Source organism: Arvicola amphibius, chromosome 3 (genome assembly GCF_903992535.2).
Source record: "Arvicola amphibius chromosome 3, mArvAmp1.2, whole genome shotgun sequence".
Taxonomy (NCBI): Eukaryota; Metazoa; Chordata; class Mammalia; order Rodentia; family Cricetidae; genus Arvicola; species Arvicola amphibius.
Window position 1 is genome coordinate 4,949,905 of NC_052049.1, and position 20,769 is coordinate 4,970,673.

Here is a 20,769-nt window from a genome sequence, read left to right on the forward strand (position 1 = left end):
AAAGTCATGACAAGCTGCAGTTCTCTGTAGCACACAGCAGCCTTCTCGTAAGGCCCCTCATTCCCCCACATGTGGGGACCAAGCTTAGAACAGAGAAAATCCATAGGCATTTGTGAAAGTCGTTTTAATCCGTATAGATTCTTGCCTAAATAAAGTTATGATAAATCTAAGGTGACCCATCCCATCTATAGGCAACTGCTGAAGCTTACCCTCTACCCCATTTATTTGAAGAATGACTTGCCAGGTATTAGGTTCTTTTAGGAGTGAGTGGTAGAGAGCAGCACAGTCACCCAGTTCCTGTGAGACCCAGGCCTTCTCTGTCTTATCCTGTGCAGTTTAAGCTTGGCCAAGAGCCAGGGTTCAGATGAAAATGCAGACAGCCTGTGAGTATAGAATTAGAAACAAGAGGAACTCACAGGATCAAACTGGAGTCCAAGGGAACTCAGCACTTACAGCTGTGGTTTCTGCATTCCTGGGATCTCTCACAAGATGCCAGGCTTTCTGCAGAGGCAACCATCTTGGCTCTACTAACGTTTTTAGAACCATGAATATTGGGAGACTGCTATCCCAGTGCGGAAGTCAAATGACGTGGCCAGTTTGTTTTCCGCTCTTGAAGCTTGGTGTGTGTGTTTGGGGGTTGGGGGGGGGGGGGGGCTTGTTACTTGCTTTGACAATGGGAAGTGGCACCAGGCAGCCCAAACTGCATGAGAACATGACAGTCTCCTGACTTCTAAGTCTGCTGCTTTGAGACAAGCAACGTGGAGGCCACGTGGCCTAGGGAAGGACACCTCACATGATCCGACTTGGAAAACAGAATCAAAGCCTCTGAGATTGCCAGAAGTAACTGCCATCCAGACCTCTCACTAGAGCCATCCTGCAGGGCCTGGCCAGGACGCTGACTGAATCCAGTCATCTGATTTAGCCACAACCAAAACAGTACCCGCCACATACCTGCCGCTTCACAGATTATGAGAACGGAGGTTGCATTGTTTTCTTAGCTTCTATATTTTAGGGGATTGTTTTTTGCAGCAAAAGCTGGTGGAAATGCATTCCCAAATGAAACAGGCTCTACGCTCAGCCAGTGTGGGTGCATAGTGTTCTCCCTCAGAAACCACTGCAGAAGATTCAACATTTTATCATACTTCAGCCGGGCACATAGCAAGTCAATACTCTTAACATCTTTGGGGAGATTGACAGATATTTTGGTTGGAATGAGAATCATCAAGTTCCTTTATTATGCTAATATGGTTATTTCAAATTAATCAATAAATATGGTTTTTTAATTGAATCTTCTCGCTAACCACGTCTTTCATCATTCCTATGCTGATCTGAATTTGTGTTTCCTGGCAGAAAATTTGCCTTCTTTTTGCCGTGGCAGGCTTGAGTTTGTAAGTTATACGTTCCCTCCCCCACCCCTCTGCACTGCATTCTGGGGTGTGCACGCTCCATGCTGTCAGCAGCTGGAATGTACCTCAGAGGATGCTTGGCCTGCACGCATGATGGATGCGAGCACTCAGGCTCGAACCTGCCCATTAAAAGGCCAGTGCTGCGTCCTCAGCTCTAGAAAGGTCAGACACCAGAAGTCCTTTAAGGAGACATTGAAAGAATATTAAATCTCAACAGGCCTACAGTTCCCATGAATTTACACATACCTGACAACTAACATAATATCCAACACACTTTTTGAATATGAGTGTGAATATGACCATGCATGCATGAAGGTTACATACATGCATGTACAGAACATTTTTTCCATGATTTCTACTGCACACCGCCGCCCCCGCCCCCTGTCTGCACTCTATGCCCTAGAACCCAGTTCACGAGCTTCGGGCAAGGGGCTGGAGGTTAAGGAAACACGCAGAGACATACCAACACACAGACCTCTAATGGCTGGTACAAAAGCCCCTCTTTAATAGCACCATGGAGGCTTAAATACACAGCCGTCAATGGCCAACAGGTGAAAATCCCATCCTCTGATCCTCTAGGCAAAACACAGCTTTTAGTAACTTCAATTAGAAGGCTCTAGCAGGGAAGAGCAGCTGAAGGCCAGGACTCAATTAGTCCCAACAGATTTCTTCCTTAGAGAAAAAAATCAAATGATTTCAAGAATGACTAGAGATGAAATTCAGGGCGTATTCCTATTTCTGTTGCCATATTCAAGGATGTATCCCCATTTCCTCCTGACACTTTGACAGCAAAAGGCCCAGAACTGACTGTGGAGATTTATTTCAATAGCTCTTGGCTCCCAAGGACTCTGAGCATCAAGAGGGTGCTCTGCTTTACATGCTGCATGACGTGTGACAGAGCAGAGGCTGGGAGAGTCTCCTGCCAGCTGCCATTAAAGAATTAGACAGCATAAGGAGTACACTGGAAATTCCGTTCAGAGTGTCATGAGGCCTGTAGCCCTTCACCCATGCATCCATTGCTGTGTTCATTCAGCAAATAGGTCATATGACAGGTGCTGGTATCTGTGTTTTATGCTGGGTACATGATATTGAACAGACACAGTCTGGATGCATGTATGCCAGAAGTAAATAGGTGATTCCAGTAGGATTCGAGGGCCATTGATAAGGTGAACCAAAGCAGATGGGCATGAAAGAATGAAAGATGAAGCTGTATTGTAAGCTCGTCCGAACAACTGTTTAAAAACAGCTTTAACCGAGGAAGGTAGATGGGAACAACATGAAGGTATCAGTCTTTAGGTCCCAGAGGAAGGATGCTCTTCAGGGCAGGCTTAGATAGCATGTGACCCGAAAGATCTGGAAGGAGAAGGAAGTAAAGGAGGTGAGGCACATACAGAGAACTACACCTTAGAACATACTGGGGTTCTGTAGTCTCCCAAACACTAGAAGCATCCAGAGGTGGTGTTAACCAGACTTAGCTGCTTTCTATCTCAGAGAGACCTTCACTTTAAGGGGAAGAGGGGGAGCAGAAAGGGACAAACAGGAGAAGACCCACTTGGGAAGTAACTCCTTTATCAGATACATTGCTGGTAGCTAAAGAGGAACATTAAGTCGGTGTCAAGACAGTTCTGTGCTATGAAGATTTGTAAAAATGTGAGGTGTGGTCCAGATGCCTGCAGGTTTATATTTAGGCAACTGGCAGCGTGCTCAGCCATTCCTTCAACTGTATTGACAAGGGCATAGCCTGAGCAGGAAGGTAATGGCTTCTGCTTGAAAAATGATGACAGAGAACCCAGAGAACCCTGGTTTGTGTCCAGCACCTCCTCTTTCCTTCCATAAGAACAAGAGCATCTTTCTGGACAAACATACCTCACCCAGTTCACATACCGCAGCCCCTCTTTGGCTAGGTCTGTAGTCGTCGGGGCTCCTATCCAGCCGCCTGGGGAGAAGTAATGAAGTATTTCCCAGCAATGCCCTGGGGAGTATGTGCTCTTCCATACTGGAATAAGGGGAAATAAAATTGCAGCAGAAGACCATAAAACCCAGACTGGAAAGGAACTGAAGTAAAGAAAGGGAAAGGCCAAATGTGTCTGGCATTCAGAGCAGTGATTGTCAGCTGTTTCACCCCCAGAAGACATGTGGCATTTGTCAGGCAGCCTATGTTGTCTCCATATGGTGTAGGAGGTCCTTCTGTTTATGTGTTGCTTTTATTGTTAATGAATAAAGGAACTGCCTTGGCCTGTTGATAGGGCAGAACTTACGTAGGCAAAAAAAAAAAAAAAACCTAAATGGCATGCTCGGAGAAAGGAGGCAGAGTCAGAGAGACACCATGGAGCTGTGGCTAGAGTCAGGAGTCAGACATGCTGAAATTTTACCAATAAGCCAGTGCCATGTGGCTATACACAGATTAATGGAGATGGGTTAAATTAATATGTAAGAGTTAGCCAATAAGAAGCTAGAGCTAATGAGCCAAGCAGTGTTTTAAATAATATGGTGTCTATATGATTGTTTTGGGTCTAAGCTAGCCAGGAGGCCAGGAAGTACAAGGTACCTCCTCCAACAAATAAATGTGTCTGACATTCAGAGCAGTGATTGTCAGCTGTTTCACCCCCAGAAGACATGTGGCATTTGTCAGGCAGCCTATGTTGTCTCCATAGTCACTGGCATTTCTTTTGGCATCTAGTGACATGAAGCCATTGAAGTCTAATCTAAGTCTCAACCCTCAAAGCTGCTAACCCTTGAAACACGCAGAAAAGTCCCACAAGGAAAGCACAGGAGCCAATAGAACACTGGTAGCTAATGACTGAGAGGGGCAGCAGATGATGTGAATATGCAAAGCACAGATGCAGATGTTAGGGCGTGGTGAGGTCTGTGCTCAGCTCTATGGTGCCTACAGGAACAGACCCAGACCGTGGTTAGATTCTTAACCACACAGCAAACCTGACATACACGTGATCTCTGTGAGCCAACGAGGCTCAGCTCACAAGATATCAGGTAATTGTTTTCCTTTGGATCTGATTTTTTTTAATCAGTGTTAACGTTACTGGACTTGTAGGCCTCTTTTAGTTGCCAGATAAGACAGGAGAGATCAGGGTCCTTTCTTGGGGTTCCTAGTCTCCTTAATAACATAATTCAAAGATGTAATCAAATGGAAAGGCAAAGGCAATTTTATTAGCATTTGAAAGAAAAACTTTGGGGCAGGCAAGTTGGAAAACCATCAGCAGTGCCCAAAAAGAAAAGAAAAAAGTTAAACTCACATGAAGGTCAGACACTGGTAGGTGCGTAAGACAGCCAAACTGTTAGGGAAAGCATGCTTCAAAAGGAGAAAAAAAGAGAGAAGTCACACTTTTCTGATAATGAAGAAAAGCAGGTCAATGTACAAAGCTGGGCTAGAGCATAGGGGCTGTTATTCTGGGAAGGCAAAGCACAGTGTCTCATTAAAGGATTAATTATTCCCCCCATCTCTTTAGCATAGCTTAAAGTGAGCCCACCTTCCTAGGGGTGGTTCTTTTGCCAATGATGGACATAGTCCATCCTGAATGTTAAGTCTCCACTGAGGTCAGATTCTGTTCTCTTAATCAGATGGATTTTTCCCTAAATAAGCCTTTCCTGCTATTTTAGCATCAAGAGCTTGTGTCCTCAGCCTCACATGAGTGGTGAGATTCACCAAAACAAATTCCCGCCTACATTATCCGCGTGCTCTGTTTGCATCTGTAAGGAATCCACCACCAGACGCCCCATTTCTCAAAGTCTGTGAACTCTGAGCTATGCTTCTGTTTTCCATGTCTGATCTGAGCTAGCAGCGCTGCCATCTTCCTCTGAGTGCTAGAACTCAAGTATTCTTTGTCCTGCTCTAGAGAACACAGCTGTGGCCTTCCCCGGGGACCTCCACACTCTCCCAGTAAGGACTGAGCATTTATCCACCTGATGAGTGACTTCTGGTTCCCTAGGGCTCTAATTTAGAGAATCGAATTGACAGCTGATGGTAAACAGTTCAAGCTTAGAAATACCAGCTTCCCGTCATCAGTGACTATAGACATAATTTACAGTCTGACTTGATGAGTACTTTCTTCTCTAACTTCATTTGGCTGGAGAGTGATTGCATGCGAGTGGCAATTCCATCCTCTCTAACTCCTTTTTACGATGTGTCCTCCAGAAAGCCTCTGGTCACCTCTTCACAAACTAGAGTGAGTGGAACAGTCACCCACGGCCCAGGTTGGAAGTCTCAGATTCTGCCTTAACATTAGATTTTCACTGAGCCACGGCTATACTGATTTTTTTCTGTTGACATAATAGTTAAATTGAAGTGAAATTGTATGTAATTGGGAGTTTTAGTAAGAAAATATGTTATACATGCAAAGGCTTAATTAATGGTTGGTGGCAGAGACTTGTGGTTTGCTGAAGAGTACACTGATTTTAATTTGGACGGGGCACTCCAGTCCTCTAGACTATGATATAAGCAAGCCTATTGTGCTAGATAAAAATCCGTTCTTCCCCAAGTTGTGTTTGGTCATAGAGTTTTATCATAACAATAGTAACCCCTAGTAAGAGCTCCACGTTCCCCACACACAGAAGTGGACGCGCTGGCCAGAATGTCCTTGTCCTTCTCACACTTCTGGATCTGCTCTTCAAGGATCACACAAAAGCAAGGTTGTGGGTGCAATCTCTTGACTAGCAGCCCTCTTTAGGAGGTTATGGAAATTAGGGGAGATGGAGCAAGAGCCTCACTGATGGAGAGAAGTTACTGGGGACACTCATCAGGGAGCGCATGCAGCAGCACACAGTTACTGGAGACACTCGTCAGGGAGCACTGGAGCAGCACACGGTTACTGGGGACACTCATCAGGGAGCACATGCAGCAGCACACGGTTGTCTCCAGAGCTGGAAAAGGTAACTTCTACAAAGAGCCCCCCACAGTGCTGGGGAAGTGTTTGCTTCCTGCATGGCCTTGGACAGTTCCACTGGTGCAGTAGAATTGGCTTCTAGGCAATGAAATCGAGGCTCAGACGCCCATGCCGTCTGTTAATGGCAGCAAAAAGGCTGGAACTCGCATCTCCCCACATCTTCTCCCATCTCAGGGCTGCTTCTGCTCCAAAGGGCTGTTCTCCATCTATATAAAAACTGTAACTGCTTTATTAAAGTGGGCATTAAATAAGCATGCAACAAGACTTTTCAAATAATGAGTATTCAGTGTGGTGAGTTTTATTTAACTGGTCTGAAGCAATACTTACAAGAGCCCTGGGAGGCAATCTTTGCAAGACAATGGACAGAGCAGCAATAGCACCATGGCCAGAAAGCAGCTCCAGGGATACACAGGTGATGGGAATCGGTGGAAGGCGTCCATTCTCTCAGATTTGCAGGCCTGACCCTGGCTGCAAGATGAGGTGTGCTCTAGTGTAAACTGGAAGCTCCTTTTCACACCCCCTGTGGGTGTCTTGTAAAGGCCAAGGTCTGGGTGAGACCTGAGCTCTTTCGTGTTGCAGGGCAATGTTGGATGAGACAAGATCTCCCTTTACCAGTGTGTGATGGAGCCACCTATGGCTCTGCACCGCTCTGGAATCCAGATTTCTGATAGGCCCTTTCAGTTGGGAAGAGGAGAGATATGGTACTTATCCCCCCTGCACGTTACACTGGCTTGGTGTTTTAAATGCAGATTCAGCTGCATTTAAAACAGTTGTTAGATAGAAGAATTCTGAAGCAGAAAAGTTTAAAATTCCAACCATCCAGCATAGACAGGAGAGGGGCTCATGAGGTCTCACGGCTATCTGAGAGCTCTTAGCAGCTGACATCTCTTTCAGGAGAGAGTCCATTCCTGTGGGGGTGTGGTCCCTCAGAGGTTCTCCATGCTCCACTGCTGGCTCTACGCATGTGCACATACAGGTCCTGTGCACATACAAGCCACAGGACTTGGACTCGGGACTGTAGAAGGAAAATGAAGAGGAGGAGGGAGGAGGACATAGGAAGGTCTTTGAGAATTTGGAGGGGCAGAGTGGGAAAGAAACAATAAAAAGAATTAGTAGTAAAAACGTGTGAAATTCTCACATAGGAGATAAAAATTTAAAAATTTTTATCCAAGTAGTTTATTCTTTGCTTGAAAAATGAATTAACTTTAAATGTTTACTGTCTGCCCAATTCACTAAAAAGAGGAGGCTCAAACATAAGTATGAATAAGTTTAAATTCTAAACTTTATCTGCTCTGTTTAAATTAGATTTTCTTGCTGGGTGGTGGTGGTGCATGCTTTTAGTCCCAGCACTTGGGAGGCAAAGGCAGGCAAATCTCTAGGAGTCTGAGTCCAGCCCGGTCTACAGAGAGAGTTCCAGGATAGCCAAGACTGCACAGAGAAACCCTGTCTCAGAAAAAAAAAGTTTTCTCATGAACCCTTCATCACAAAAGTAACTTAAAATATAACCAGAATATTTTTGTATTGTTACATTAGAACCATTGGGGCTCATATTGCCATAGTTTGATTGGCAGAACATAGAAATTTACTGAATGAACTCTGGAACCCTTGCATAAAGCACTCTTTAAAAGAACACATTTTAGGAAAAAATATATTGCCATTAGCATTAGATCTGGGGACAAAGGATGGTCAGAGGGGCCGTTTGGCACTCACAAGCTTCATACTGAGCTCTACTGTAAGGGAAAAAAAGACAAATTTCAAATAAAGTGCCTCAGATTTCATCACCTTGCAGGCAGGTTTGTGTTGGTAGCTTGCTCTCTGGTCCCACACCTCTCCCAGGTCGGATCCTCTTGGAAGAGTTGGTATTGTGTGCCAGCCATACCCGAATACCCAGGTCATGGACAAGCTTTTGTGTGGCTCATTAACTGTACCTCCTAAATCTGTCATTTTAGTAAATTTTCATTTATTAGTGTATGTGAGTGTGAGTGTGTGTGTGTGTGTGTGTTCGTGTGTGTATGTGAGTGTGTGGTTTGTGTGTGTGTGTTCGTGTGTGTATGTGAGTGTGTGGTTTGTGTGTGTGTGTGTGTGTGTTCGTGTGTGTATGTGAGTGTGTGGTTTTTGTGTGTGTATGTGTGTGTTTGTGTGTGTGTAAGCATAGTGTGCAGGAGTGAGCATGTGGAAGTCAAAGGACAACTTTGCAGAGTTGGTTCTATGCCTCCTGTGGGTTGTAGGGATCAAACTCAGGCCATCAGGCTTATACGCAAGCCCTTTACCCACTAAGAAGTGACATTGAAACCCACTGTCTTTGAAGGGTATTTTAACAGCATTCTTAAAATTGTGTTTGGAAGAGGGAGGTGTGTCACCGCACAGCTATGAAAACCAGAGAACCCGTTCTTTCCTTCCACCATGGTCTCAGGGACCAGACTGCAGTTGTCAAGCCCTGTGGCAAGCGTCTTTGCTCACAGAACCGTGTCAACGCCCCACTCCTGAACATTCTTCTGTGTTCTAAATCCACAGCGATTCTTTAATACAACAAAAGAGATGGGTCTGTTTTACATAACATATGAATTTCATCTTCTGCAATTTTTCAGTACATTTTTTAAAAAGTTGGTCATTCGTCTACATTTTGGGTTTAAAATAGAGATTGTGACTTACATTTGGTTGTTAAATAAGGCTTGGAGTGGGAGAGAAAAGCCACTATATTTGATTCTCCATTTTCGCTCATGAAATCTGTGTCCCCAGGCAGGTCTGGATTGGGGTATAGCACACTTCATTACAGAATATGGAACAAAGGCAAATGCCAGGTGGGCCCCATGTAGAGGATCCGAGTTCAGTCTGTAGGTGGTCTCAGAAAGCGGGATGAGGGACTGGGGTGGCAAGGAAGACATGGCCAATGAGTGACAGAATGAGCTCCCCTGAGGCCCTTTAGAGGATACCTGGAAACGGAAGCAGGTGGACATGGGAGATCACTGCGACCCGAGAGACTGAACATGGAAAGGAACGAGCTACACTGTCTACCCGGGAAGTAGATGGGGCACTCTTAAGCAATTGCCGTGTAACGTTTGATCTTTAAAAGTGGAAAAGGACAAATTTAAAGGAAATTCATGTGTTCTTAACTCAAGCTTTTCTTAGAAACTCACTTTTACTAAGATCTAATACTGTGACCACCAGGGGGGTCCTGTTAACTAAGAGCCCAGGGCCCACCCTGGAGCCTGCAATGTACCAAGAAACATCAGTTGTCAAGAGCCGTGGCTAGGAGGTGAGACTAACAAAGGGGAGTCTACTGATTGTTTTAAATGCAGTAATTTAACATTTAAATTATTCTATGTTGACAAACTTTCCATGATTGCCCTTATGTGATTCTTTCCCCCAGAAATAATTATCTTCCTTGCAGAGGGTGGGAAAATGCCCCCTGACTAAGATGGGTATATACAGAAGTCCATGTTGGCTCGCATGCTAGGGTTCACTTCTAGTGTGCTCACTATTGCAGAAACCAAAAATCCACAGAAAGCTCATGTGCTCTGGTGCTCTGTAGCTTCTTCTGGATGGTGCTTCGCAGAAACTCCCACTTCCGACTCCGTTTTCACAGTAGTTGATAATCACCGGAGGAGACGGTGTTTATCATAGAGGAAATGAAATATTGGAAAATATTTGGCTTCCTTTTTCAGGGAGTGTGGGATATTAGCCGCCTTTCCCAAGTGCAGTGAAGCTTGTGGTTTATCACACACATGAACGGAAAGGTGAAATGAATGTTTTTTATCTCACGTTGTCTGTTGGTATTTGGGGTTTTTAATATTATTCCTACTTTTCTATTTTAGAATCAAAATAGATGAATAATATCCTTGGGGAAATAACCTTACCTTCTTTTATTACCCATGTGGAGAACTCTTATTGAGAGTTCAGTAAATAAGAATATAATAATATGGCCCAGCCTCAGGAAGAGTTATGTTTTTTTCCATCCGGGGAGCACTGGCTTCCCCACCAGGCAGCCTCTCCCATCACTGTCTGATGTGTGCTGCCCTTTCTTCCCTTCCTCACAGGAGCGCCTTCTGCTTTCCCTGCTGCCAGCTCACATAGCCATGGAGATGAAAGCTGAGATCATCCAGAGGCTGCAGGGTCCCAAAGCTGGCCAGATGGAAAACACAAACAACTTCCACAACCTGTATGTCAAGCGGCACACCAACGTGAGGTACGGTGCGCCGTGCAGGCCCTCGGTGGCACATCACACAGTAACTCCCCATTCTTTGATGGTACAGTGGGGCCCACTCCTCTTACCCTTCTGATGCCGCTCGGAACCTTCATATTGGGATGATATAATTTGGTCTGCTTCATCCATTGGGTTGATACATAGTTTGTAAACTTTCTGTCTGTGACGGAGAGGAACAGAGAAGAAGAGGTGGATGGTGAGGTCTTTTTTTGAAAACCCTCACAGTAAGACTGCAGTATGAGTGTCCATGAACTTTTTTAGACACAATGGACAATCCTTCCAGATGTGTTTCCTGGCTACAGGGCCTCCATGAAGCCAGCATTCCAGGGAGGCTGGATTATTGGGTTGACCAACTAATGGCAACGGCCACAGGGGCCTAATGCAGATCTTTATATTTCTCATGGCAATAACTGCTTTGTCAAGACAGACATTGTCGTAAGTATATCCCCCAGAGAGTCATTCCTAGAATTATAGTGCTCAGAAGCCAGCAAGCTAACACTATGGGATTCTAGCCAAGAAGGAAGATGTATGAAACCTCTGTTGCCCCTGATGTAGAAGGTGACCTGTAAGGCCCCTCCCTTCAGGCTGGGAAGAGACTCATTCCTTTATCCCCATCCAAAAGTCACCACATAGCTGGTGTTCCTTTCTTGTCCTCTCCATCCCAGCTACCTCCTTCAGGAATTTGTTCTAATCCACCCATTGTGCTGATGCCAGGCTTTCCCCTTAGTCCTCTGCACATATACATGACTGTGTCTGTTAAGCTTCGTTGATATTCTTTAGCTGTCAGGGAAGATTCTTGAATCATACTTCAGTATATCCGGGCCCACAGATATGTTTATCTGAACATCAGCTAGACATAGGCCAAAGCCTCTTCCCCAAATCTTGACTCTCAACCCCGGCTGGGGAGCATCTGCTAGGACTGGAACCCAGTCTGTTCTCCAAATCTGGACTCTCATCATAACTACTGTCTCCCAGGCCAGCTGTTTTAAATCAAAGTTTTGAAATCCGAGATGAAACACACACTTCACTGAAACTTAGATAAATGGCTTATTTGGCATCAGATCTTACAAAAAGGTACCCAGAGCCCGTGACATGCAGGACCCAAGTATAGGCATAAATAAGTGGGCAGTAAGAAAGGCGTCTCACCAGACAGTACCTCAAGGAGAAACATTGGTGACAGGATGGGAATTGTGGTGAGAAACACTGCATGGGTGATAGGAGAAACTAAGTCTATTTAAAGAAAGTTATGGCCCATTAAGCAATAAAATTGTTTAAAAGCCCTGTTTGCCTTTGGCTGTGTAAGCATTTCATCTATAAAGTTAGAGAAGCAAGAAGTTAATGCTTCTGGTATCTGGGGGTGTGCCATTCAAATGCTTCCTCTCTCCAGCTTTCTGCCACCCAAACTGCTGCAATCCCCCTCCCATTGCCGGAGCTGATTTCAAGGCATTTATTTGGGCAATCAAAGCCTGCAAAGAAATGTGTGGTGGCGGAAGCAGTCACTGGACATCTCGGTGGACAACATGGAAACCCTCAAGCAGTGAACGAACCCCTTATACCACCTGTATTACTTGTCAATTTTTGTTTACCGACACCCCCAAATTTAGTGGCCTAACACAGACATTAGCATCTCACAGCATCCGTGGGCTAGAAGTTTAAGAGATGTTTGTCCAGATGTTTGAGGCTTGGACTCTGCTGTGAAACTGCAGGCCAGGTGTTAGATACAGCTGCCAGAGGACCCGCCTTCTATGTGGCTCCTGCCCTCCATGGATGGTTCACATGGGGTGTTAGCTGGAGGCCTCAGCTCCTCTGGTCCTCACCATCAGATGCCCGGACATCCTCACAGCACGGCAGCTCAATTCTGCCAGCAAAAGGAATGTTGCTGGGCATCCAGAAACATCAACTGTTTGCCTCCTAGCTCTGCTTTGGTGTCCATTAGACACGGGCTTATTCCTACTTGTAGCAGTTCCTCGCACTAATGAAAATAGTGATTTCTCGATCCGAGGACAGCAACTGTTGGTGGCCTTCTGGCCCTTGATCGCCTTTCTCTGGGTCATTCCCAGTCATTCCTAAGCAAGCACAGACACAACATTTGAAAACAAATGAAAGCAAAATAAAAGCAAGTGTATTTTTGCTTAATCCTACATGTCACCCGGTCTGAAACTACATCTTTCCTACATAGCTCAGGACACAGAGAATTTTTCTTCACTGTGATTGGTTTCCCTTGTCCTCAACTTCCTACCTCTGGTGTGAACCCCCACCAAGCCACAAACCTACTTAATACCAACTTCCCCAATCCAGATCCCCTGTCTCCAGATCTGTGTAATTCTTCTGTTCCTTGTTGCGTTGACCGTGCAGGCATGCAGGCCCTACTGAGAGAACACATCAATCTTCGTGTCCTTATAATCTTGATGTTTCCTTCTTATCCCCTGAGTTTAGCCTCGTCTGTAGATGGACGATATTGTCACTCTTGAGGCTCCCTTGTGCTCTTTCCACTCTCCCAGGACTTCACTCTCTTTGTAAGACATGGAACCCAGCCTGTGCTCATTCACCTAGCGGGTGACTTAAGGTAACAACAAAACTAACAAAGATAAAGTGGTCTTCTTCCTGGGCAAGCTCACGATCCGTCTGAACCTAGATTCCAAACACAGTTCACCCAGGAACTGCCCTTTAACTTCAGTTTCTTCTCCTGGATGCTCCCTGCCAAAATCTAATCAGTTGCAGTGTGCGGTTCATCTTCTTCTGTGTCTGACCATGTCTCTCCACTGCTCCCCACTGCAGACTTTGCTTGGGCTCCAATGGCCTGCCTGCTTCCACGGGGCACTGCCAGAGTGACCTCTGTAATAATGATTCTTAGATCGTCCTCCCCAGACCCCATCCCCACGTGAGCCTTTAGGCAGTGGTTCTCAACCTTTCTTTTTTCTTTTTTGGTTTTTCGAGACAGGGTTTCTCTGTAGCTTTGGAGCCTGTCCTGGAACTAGCTCTTGTAGACCAGGCTGGTCTCGAACTCACAGAGATCCGCCTGCCTCTGCCTCCCGAGTGCTGGGATTAAAGGCGTGCGCCACCGCCGCCTGGCGGTTCTCAACCTTTCTGATGCTGCAACCCTTTAATACAGTTCCTCATGCTGTGGCTGTCCACCACCAACCATGAAATTATTTTCTTTACTACTTCATAACTAGTTTTACTACTGTTATGTATTGGAATATAAATATCTGTGCTTTCTGATAGTCGTAGATGACCACTGTGAAAGGGTCATTTGACCCCCAAAGGTGTGGTGACCCACAAGGTTGAGAACTGCTGTCTTAGATCCTCACAGTTCCTTTTACACGGTTTCTGATATTGCACCACAGTCTCTGATTACTCTTTTCATTTCTTTATTGAAAGGCAAGCTCTGGGGTAGCCAGTGATATCTGCAGCCAGCCTGCCATGGGGCTGCTTTGCCCAGTTCAGGTTCTAATCATCAGAAAAGATGCGGATGTTACAGACAAGAGGGAAGTGGCTTCGCCCACCTTCACCTATTCCTTTCCCAGAGTTCTTTGTATAGATGCGCCTGTGGCTCAGCCTCTGCCAGCCATTCCTCTAAAGGGATGATGGAGGGAAGTAGGCATGGTGTGAGAGAGCATGTGAAGAGAACAGAAAGGCCAGTCTTTTCAGAAGCCTGTGGAAGTCACCTGTCCCCCAACAGAGGAATGCATCTCTCCTGTGCTTTGCTACAGAGCCCTGAACTGATCTGTCTGTGACAAAGATGATGGGCACCACGTGTTTTGTTTTTGATGTGGTGAAATGGGCACAATGTTTTACAGTTCAGCCACTTCTAGGGGAATAGTTCTGTGGGAGGAAGAGTTCACAGAGCCTTCCCACTGTCTTGACCATTTCCGTAACCTTTTCCTCATTGTACATGGGGTTCCCATCCCCATAAATCAACAAACCCCGACTTCTTCCACCAACCCAGCACCCGCCATTCTGCCTTCTGCCTATAAGGGCTGCTTTAGTCGAAGGCAACATGGAATGTAATCACTTAACATTTGACATTTTGTGCCTTCAAGCCCAGCATTTCCTGAGATTTCATTTCTTTCCCAGGCTGACTACTATTGCAGTGTATGTAGAGATCGCAGTTTCTCTTCCCATACGTCCACAGATGGACTTTTGGGTTGTTTCCACCCTGCCTCGGGAATAAAGCAAATTCAGTCAGTCACGCATCAACATCTGCTTGAATCTTTAATCCCACATCTACATCTTGTTGTTCTCAGGGTTAAATTCTTCAGGAGCTATCGTAGTGTATTCCATAGTGGCTGTGCCCCCCTACGCCTTCACCAACAATGCACAGTGGATCCAATTCTCCACATGGCTGCCAATTTCCACATTTTCCTTTTTGCGGTTTTGTGTTTGTTTTTTGTTTATTTTAATAACCTTCCTCATGACTATTTCTATTGCATGGTACGTCTCAAGCCATAACATCTTCACTAAGTGGCTGTTCAGACTCAGAGCAGGAGTGTAGACCATGTATAAAGCCTTCGTGGCCATCTGGACTGTGCTCTTGTATTTGAAAGGGTTAATGCACACACTGGCACATCTCACTGGTTATTCTTTGGGAAACTCACAGTCAGCCCCACTCTTCTGCACATATGCAAACGAAGCTGTCACAACCAAAGAGTGAAGTTCCCTGAACGCTCACTTCCCGGCCTGCCCGTGTCCCTCTCTCTAACAGTCTGCTATTCCCCTTCGCAGTATTCAACAGGAGTCACCTTTGAACACTCACCTGTGTCTTGATTTGTTTAACGTGTCACCCCAAGTGAAGTCTAAGCCTAGAGTAAAGGATGCAGGATCAATCGATTATTATTCCCTTTTAGAAAGGAATATTATTGCTTCGAAATTTTTTTCATTTGAACTGGTGCCCACGGGATTGGACTTTAGCAGCTGTTGCTTCTACTATAGGAGTTTGTACAGCATGGGTCACGTGACAGTGCAAGTGGGACCTACATTCCACTGGTCACCTGGGTTGTATGAGTGGGAAGGCAGGCATGCACCAGGAGGAGAGGAAGAAGAAACAAACGGCCTGGAACTGGACCAGTGTGATGCAGCAGCTTGTCTCTTCCCACTAAGTCCTCAGGGAAACTGCGGTTGGATATGATGTATGAGAGAGGAATAAAAAAAATAAATTAAAAATAATTTTTAAATGCAGCACTAGAAAAATATTTAAATGGTGATGGATTTCAACGTTTATGCATTTCCTGTCCAGGAAATAGCATGTTTCTCATGAAAGTACCAAGTACAAAATATTTACACTGTTCTAATAGGAAATTGTCATGACTCATCTTCACAATGTAATATAGACTTTTAAGTTCTCTTCCCCACCTGTTCCCACAGCATCTTATACGCGGACATCGTTGGGTTCACCCGACTTGCAAGTGACTGCTCCCCTGGGGAACTGGTCCACATGCTGAATGAGCTCTTCGGGAAATTTGACCAAATTGCAAAGGTGGGTTTTACCGCAAAGATGTATAACATCCCAGCGCATTTTCTCTCCTTCGAGAACGTTTGCAAAACCTGTTGGTTTTATTTGCCGTATCCAGGATGAGGATGCCCTGACATGCAAGTTCTGTGTGTTTTCATCTATTTTTAGCGGTCTTGCTTACATACAATTCTACACTCAAAATAGTGTGATTCTCTTGGCAACCCTGTGCACCTTGGGATGTTAGGGAGGCATTTCCACGTGAAGGTTTCATCGTTTTCTCTTCGCACAGTTAAGTAAGATTCTGGAAAAAAACTAAGATATGTAGTATGCCTTTTGTACAAGCCCTTTAATTCTCTCATTTTTATCTTGTAGCTTTTGTGCCACTTAAACAGACACGTCAGTTCGCAGTCATTTTGTGTCTGTGTGTATATGGGGGATTTATCAAAAACTTGATCTTGAGCTGGTGAAATGTAGATGGAAAACATTTCTTTTTTTCCAGCTCTTTGATTTTTATTATATGCTTCTTTTCAGCCTGATTTTGTCTCTGAATGGTTTCCTAACACCCTTCGTTATACCTACTAGTATTAATTACTTATATGCAGAAGAGTTGCTCTGCATGGGTCGGTCATTTTTAAACAACTGCCAACAATGTCTTAGGCAGAAAGTTGGTCTACAGACGAGGGCACGGTCCTCTGTGGGGCCCTCTCCCCAAGTATGCTATCTTATTGCGTGCATCAGCTCCCACTGGGAAAGGAGGTTAACATTTCAGTGAGAGAATAGCCCTGCCTTCCTCCTTTTCAAAGGAAAGTGTTAAGTTTTCTAAGTTAACATTTAAAAAAGAAAAAAAGAAAGAGTGAAACAAACTTAATGACTTGAATTCTCCCGTTTTTATTGCATTGCCTGGTGGTGTTAGGTAGAAGAAGGTGACCAGAAGCAGCCCCCCTCGTGTCCGCATGATCATCTCTGCGCTGTGTGCACCTCTTAGGACTCACACCTCCCCGTCCCATAGGGATCAGTCATGCTGGAATAGAACCTAGTCTTCAAGTGTGATTTCATTGTAGTTATATGTGCAGTGATTCTAGTGCATGTGACAGATACGGGCAACAGGAAGAGTGTCTACAAAAGAATCTGGAAAGACACACTGTTCCCCAGAATTGGTGGGTACAGTGTGACTTCCTCTCAGAATGTCTGGGCTTCGTCTGAGTCCAGTCCAGCTGATGTGGTCAAAGACAGGATCCATTCTAGATGATAGCTCACGGCACAGTTAAATAACACAAATGGAGCACCGTAATAAGCAGCCTGCCCAACTCGTTGAATGAATACTGCGTAAAGCAAGTCACTTAAGCCAGGCAGCTTAAGGTCACAGCCAAGCACTGTTGTGAAACGCCAACATTCTGCAGACGTAAATGAGCCCTTTAAAAAGTGTGCAAGGAGCCTGACTAATGAGTGATTTGCTTTTCTCTTGTTTATGACACTATACCGGAATTACTAAATACGTCATCAATAGTGCTATAAATAAGCATGGAAGTATGTCCTAGCTTGTGAGCTATTAGTCAGGAAAAGACACATGCCAAAACGTCCAGTGACTGCATACATGCTTACAGAGATGTCATATCCGCTCATTTATAAACCCATGTTATTATCAGAGGAAATAGATTGTGTTTAGAACATTTTTGGCTAAAGAGCTGCTTGAAAGGTAAAAAAAGAAGATAGGACAGATGCATCGTCCTATCGTAATGCAAATTACAATATTTAATGTAAGTGTGATGTAAACACACAAATGAGTTTTTAGTTTATTAGGATTACTTTTTGAATCATATACACATGTGTGTCTCTGGGTGCATAAGAGGGGATCAAGATCTGAAGCTGGAGTTACAGGGTTTGTGAGGGGCCAGGTACAGATGCCTGGGCCCTGTGCAAGATCAGTGGTTGCTCTTAACCACCGAACTGTCTCTCCAGCCCTAAGCTGGTCAGACTTTGTATTAGATGAAGGGGTGTGGTCGATCGGTAGTCAGAATTAACCAGACTAGCTTAATATAAAATATTCAGCTTTAATAAACGGAAGAAAGGAAAACTTACAAAACCAGGGTTCCAGCGATCCAGGAGCGCAGGGAACAAAAAGGGCAGAGGCAAGCGTACCTGGATGTTTTATCTGTTTTTCTGTGGCCCCAGAGGGACACACCCTAAATGGAATGTGGTTGGCTGAAGTTCCCATCAATTAGAAAAATTTATCCTAATAACAGAACTGGATTCTAAATGATTAATCATGTTACATGGTAGCTTATTGGCATGTGGAGATATTTATCAGACAATATGTGTCTGTACATAGGAGTTTTCTGCAAGTTAAAAATAAACGATTAAACCCCAACGTAGCAGAATGGTGTAAGATTCTAACTCATATTAAGTCTAACTGTCCCATCCTGGTCTGGATGATGCCAGTCTCCACAGAATCCTCATTTGTCCTGCAGAGAACAATACCCCTCTGCTTTTCGGGGGAAACTCTCCCACAACCCTCTCTGTATGCCCTGCATCTTCCCCTCTCCATCATTCCTCCTGCTTTGGAAATGGGCGTGTGGAGAAGGTTGTCCTGTTCTCACCGGGCAGTGAAGGAAGCCCATGCTCTCATCCCTCTCTCCACACGCCCTGTCCACGGGAGCTGAGTCAGCAGGGCCGGCAAGGGGTGCCGCTCAGCAGATGTGAATCTCTCTGAGAACACCATGCAAATGAGGTCTTCTGCTTTCTTCCCCCAGGAGAATGAATGCATGAGAATTAAAATCTTAGGAGACTGCTATTACTGTGTTTCCGGACTCCCTATCTCTCTCCCCAACCACGCCAAGAACTGTGTGAAAATGGGACTGGACATGTGTGAAGCCATAAAGTAAGCGTACCCCTCGGAAGCACTGCTCTCGTGCAGAACGGTTTTGAGTTGTATTTCCCACCTGCAGCTATTTCTGTTTTCCATGTGCTGGCACTAACTGTACACCTAAGGGCAAATATGAGGAAACAGATCTATTGGCGTGAGGGGTCCTCAGTCCAGAGAACGGCTGGCACCAGCCCTCAGGGTCATTGTTATCAACCGCTGGTTTCAGAGAAACTGAGTTAATAATTCGTTGGTTTCTGAAGTGATCCAAACAAACTCCTCTCACGGGCTCCACATTGTGTTGTAAATTACCTTTGGTCTCAGGTGTGACGGATGAGGTGATAAAAGCAGTTTGCTTTCTTAACGCCCCCCAAGAATGGGTGACAGTCTTGGCGTCTCTCTCATCCATTCTGGGAATTCTTTGTTCTCTTTCTCTCTCGCAGGAAGAAACAGCATTTATATTCCCGTTATTGAAGCACTAGTCAGGAAATCTAGTGAAGGGTTACCCTTTGGGGAAACCGCTTTTTTTTTTTTACATCAGTAGTCCATTTCGTGGCAATTTTGGCATGGCCTGGTACCATCATTATGCCATGCCCCAGCATTGTGAGCTGCTAATGCTTTGCTTTACTGGGATGAGCGATAGGAACCATCTGTTCTCTGCAGTGTGCTGCTGTCCATCTCTGTTCCCTTCCTCGTTTCCCCTGGGGGAATTCTACCTAAACGCTGGGATCATCTTCCTGGACACTTCTTTTGTAATAATATCTTAAGTAATGAATGACAGAAGCCAGCATTGCCCTACACTTCTGTCTCCGTCAGGGGAGTTCTTCACTGGCCTCTGTCAACAGTCATCAATAGTCATAAAATATCAGAGACAACTTTTAATTGCATTCCTCATCATAATATATTATTAAAGCCTTTGAAATTATTTTCCTTTTTAATTAAAGAATATATTCAGTTGATAAGATTTAACCTTATGATTATTTCTTAAATATCCATATTTGAGCTAAAGTTATTAAGCTCCCAAATAATTTATATTGTTCCTCTGCTAGCAGAATATGTTTATCAGGGGCATGCATGTTAGGAATTGAAAATGGTAATTGAAATGGGGCCTGATGCTGCAAGACAGTGATATGCAGACGTTTGGGTTTGAACACAGCAGGAAGTCACACACAGTGGATCAGTTCTGGATGCACGTTAACTGGGGATGTGAAAACAGTGGCCCCCGATGTCTTGTCACCGCTGACCACTCCAAGCAGAGCCTGGAGCTTTGGGTCCACTCCTGGAGTGTTTAGGAGATGCTACCCTTCCTCTTGCTCTGAAACAGCAAACGGTGGTCCTCTGCCATGGAAGGATCCACGGTACATTGCCCAAAGTCTGAGAGGTTCTGAATAATAACATGCGGGGAGGTTGGCTGTGGGCGGAAGGAATAAAATGGCACTAGTGAGCTATAATCACTTCTCCTCTCTAGGAAAGTGAGGGATGCTACAGGGGTTGACATCAACATGCGTGTGGGAGTGCACTCTGGGAACGTCCTGTGTGGTGTGATTGGTCTCCAGAAGTGGCAGTACGATGTGTGGTCTCATGACGTCACCTTGGCCAACCACATGGAAGCTGGAGGAGTCCCCGGGTAAGACAAACCTTGAGTTTCTCTCTTTAAGCTGGTGACTCAACTAGACAGACCAGGTCAACCAGGTAATACCAGCTTGCTGAGTTTTAGATGGCTACTCATGCCTGTGTTGGTATCATGATAACCTGCGTCCAGTGGCCTCTTGCGAAAATCACTTGGCCTTGCTCTCAGGATAGTGCTAGAGGCTTACTTAGAATGTAAAAATATAAATAAATAAAACTCCAGGCTTCCTCCCTAGCAACACACACACAAACTCAAACACCAAATCTACAAACATGAAGCCTTTATCCAAGCATTGCAGATATCACGTAGTAAACAC

General features: G+C 45.0%; 1 protein-coding gene across 1 annotated transcript in view; it reads left to right on the forward strand.

Moving 5' to 3' along the window:
- Window positions 1-20,769, forward strand: part of Adcy2 (adenylate cyclase 2) — a 335,378-nt gene that overhangs the window by 214,105 nt on the left and 100,504 nt on the right. The window contains exons 5-8 of the mRNA XM_038322841.1: window positions 10,345-10,493; window positions 15,876-15,987; window positions 18,714-18,841; window positions 20,292-20,450. Of these exons, the coding sequence (XP_038178769.1) occupies window positions 10,345-10,493; window positions 15,876-15,987; window positions 18,714-18,841; window positions 20,292-20,450 (548 nt within the window). The remainder of the gene's footprint in view (window positions 1-10,344; window positions 10,494-15,875; window positions 15,988-18,713; window positions 18,842-20,291; window positions 20,451-20,769) is intronic.